The 2,140-nt window shown below is 60.8% G+C and overlaps 1 protein-coding gene across 1 annotated transcript; it reads left to right on the top strand.

The window, feature by feature from the left end:
- Window positions 1–1,257: 1,257 nt before the first annotated feature.
- Window positions 1,258–1,920, top strand: LOC136464980 (glycine-rich cell wall structural protein 1.0-like). The gene has a single exon (XM_066463899.1). It carries the CDS (start codon window positions 1,258–1,260, stop codon window positions 1,918–1,920), a length of 663 nt encoding a protein of 220 aa, XP_066319996.1.
- Window positions 1,921–2,140: the final 220 nt, after the last annotated feature.

Genomic DNA, 2,140 nt, shown 5'->3' with positions numbered 1-2,140 from the left:
GCAACATTCTAAAATCATCTGTTGCAACATTAAAAAAAACCCATTGCAACACGGAGAAACAGTAAAAAAAAGGACGTGCAAAACAGCAAGGGGATGGGCTCTGCTCCAGCCCTGGCCCATCACCATCGAGCTCGCCGGAGGAAGGAGCGAATATGACCCCAGAGCTCGCTGGAACCCTAGCCATCGCCGCGTCCCTCAGATCCAGAGGAGGAGGAGGAGGAGGCTCAGATCTAGAGAAGGACCGACCTACCTTGTCGAAGCCGTCGTCGTCGTCCTCGTCTCTGGTGGGGGAGCGGGAGGCGGGTCACAATGGAGGTCGCTGAGGGGGAGGGAGGGAGGGAGGGAGCGTGGGCAGGCGGGCGCGGCGTCCGCCCCGGAGAGCGCGCTCGGGCGGGCGTAGCAGCGAGCACAGTAGCGAGCGGCCGGGGGCACGCGGTGGCGGATGGAAATGGCGAGGCGTCAAAGGAATCGATGTGGCCTTCGTTTCTTCGGTGGCATCTGCGTTGGTCTAATTGGGCCGCAGGCGCAGGTGCGCGGCGCCCGGATGGGACAGACGTCCGTACAGTATCGTTATCAATTTTTTAGGGGATGTGAGGGCCGTGCTGATGGGCGTGCTATGCTTGACTGGACCAAAATGTCAATCCGTGGGCCGAGCTGATGGGCGTCGGGCCTTACGCCATCTATACCTGGTACGGATGCAGGCTCGGCCATCCATTTGTAGCGCGTGCGTCTGAATAATTGATGTGCCTCAACGAGCGCGCCCGAGCGAGTGTCCACGTTGCAATCCAAACAGCCATGGCTGCCTGGCCTGCACTACGGGACATGGGAGGTTTGCCGAGTGCCCCTGCCACCCGGCAAAGCCTGAAAAACACTCGACAACCTCTTTGCCGAGTGTTGCACTCGGCAACCAACACACGACAAAGATTTATCGACAAACATTATTTGCCGAGTGTTTTTTGTCGGGTGCAAAAAAAAACACTCGGCAAACATTTTTTAAGGAAAATAAAAAAAACAAGCACAGGCCGCCACCACCACCGGCCGCTCCAACGCTCGGCAGCCGCACGGCCCACCACCACCGCCTGGTTGGAAGGGCGAGGCAAGGGGGGCGAGCGAGGACGAAGCAACGGAGGGTGCCGCCGCGACGAGCTTCCCGCGCTGGATCCGGCCGTCCCCACCGTGGATGGCGCCTGCTGCGCATCTGGCGAGACGCTGGCCATGGCGGCGCCGGCATCCAGCCCTGGCGGAGCAGGGGGGGCCATGGAGGGCTCGCTGGCCAGGCAGCCGGCGTCCGAGCAGGGGCCCACGGGGCCTACCTCGGTGGAGTTAGCGGCGGGATCCGGTGTTGTTGAGGCAGCCGCCGGCGGGGACCGCGCAGACGGCGGTGGCTGCGACGCATCGGCGCCCGTGCGAGCCCGCGGAGGTGGGGAAAGGGAGGGGCTGGAGGTGGATCTAGGGAGGGGAGAGAGGGAAGGTGAGGAGGGGGCGGACTCCGGTAGCGGTGGCCGCACAACGGTGAATCCGGCCACCATGGGCGCGGATCCGGCCACCACGCTCATCGGAGAAGGAGATGGGGGAGGAGGGCGCGCCGGCCGCCGGGGTTGCGCCGCCGCTGGTGGAGCAGCTCAGGGGAGGAGGGCGTGCCGGCCACCTTTGGAACAGCTCGGGGGAGGAGCGAGCGCCGATGGAGCACGTCGGGGGAGAAGGGCGCTCTGGCCGCCGGGGCAGCGGAGGAGGGAGGTGCGGGTGCGGGAAAAAGGAGGAGGGGGGCGGTGCGGTGTGGAGGAGGGAGGTGCAGTGCGAAGGAGGAAGGAGGAGGGAGTGCGGAGGAGGGAGGTGCGGGTGCGGGAAAAAGGAGGAGGGAGGCGGGGCGGTGTGGCCGAGAAAAAAAAATTACTTCTTTGCCGAGTGTCCTGGATCTAGGCACTCTGCAAAGTTTTTTTATTTTTTTTCTTCTATTTTTTCCCAGAAAAATGATTTTATATTTTTCCCGAGTGTCCTAGATCTGGACACTCGGCAAAAAAAAAATTATTTTTTTCTTCTCCTTCATTCCTAGAAAAAAGATTTTTACTTCTTTGCCGAGTGTCCTAGATCTGGGCACTCGGCAAAGTTTTTTTTTTCATTTTTTTCTTCTCTTTTTTTC

This window comes from Miscanthus floridulus, chromosome 1 (assembly GCF_019320115.1).
Source record: "Miscanthus floridulus cultivar M001 chromosome 1, ASM1932011v1, whole genome shotgun sequence".
Classification (NCBI taxonomy): domain Eukaryota; kingdom Viridiplantae; phylum Streptophyta; class Magnoliopsida; order Poales; family Poaceae; genus Miscanthus; species Miscanthus floridulus.
Note: the sequence above shows the minus strand (reverse complement) of the source record. Positions and strands in the feature narration are given on the sequence as shown.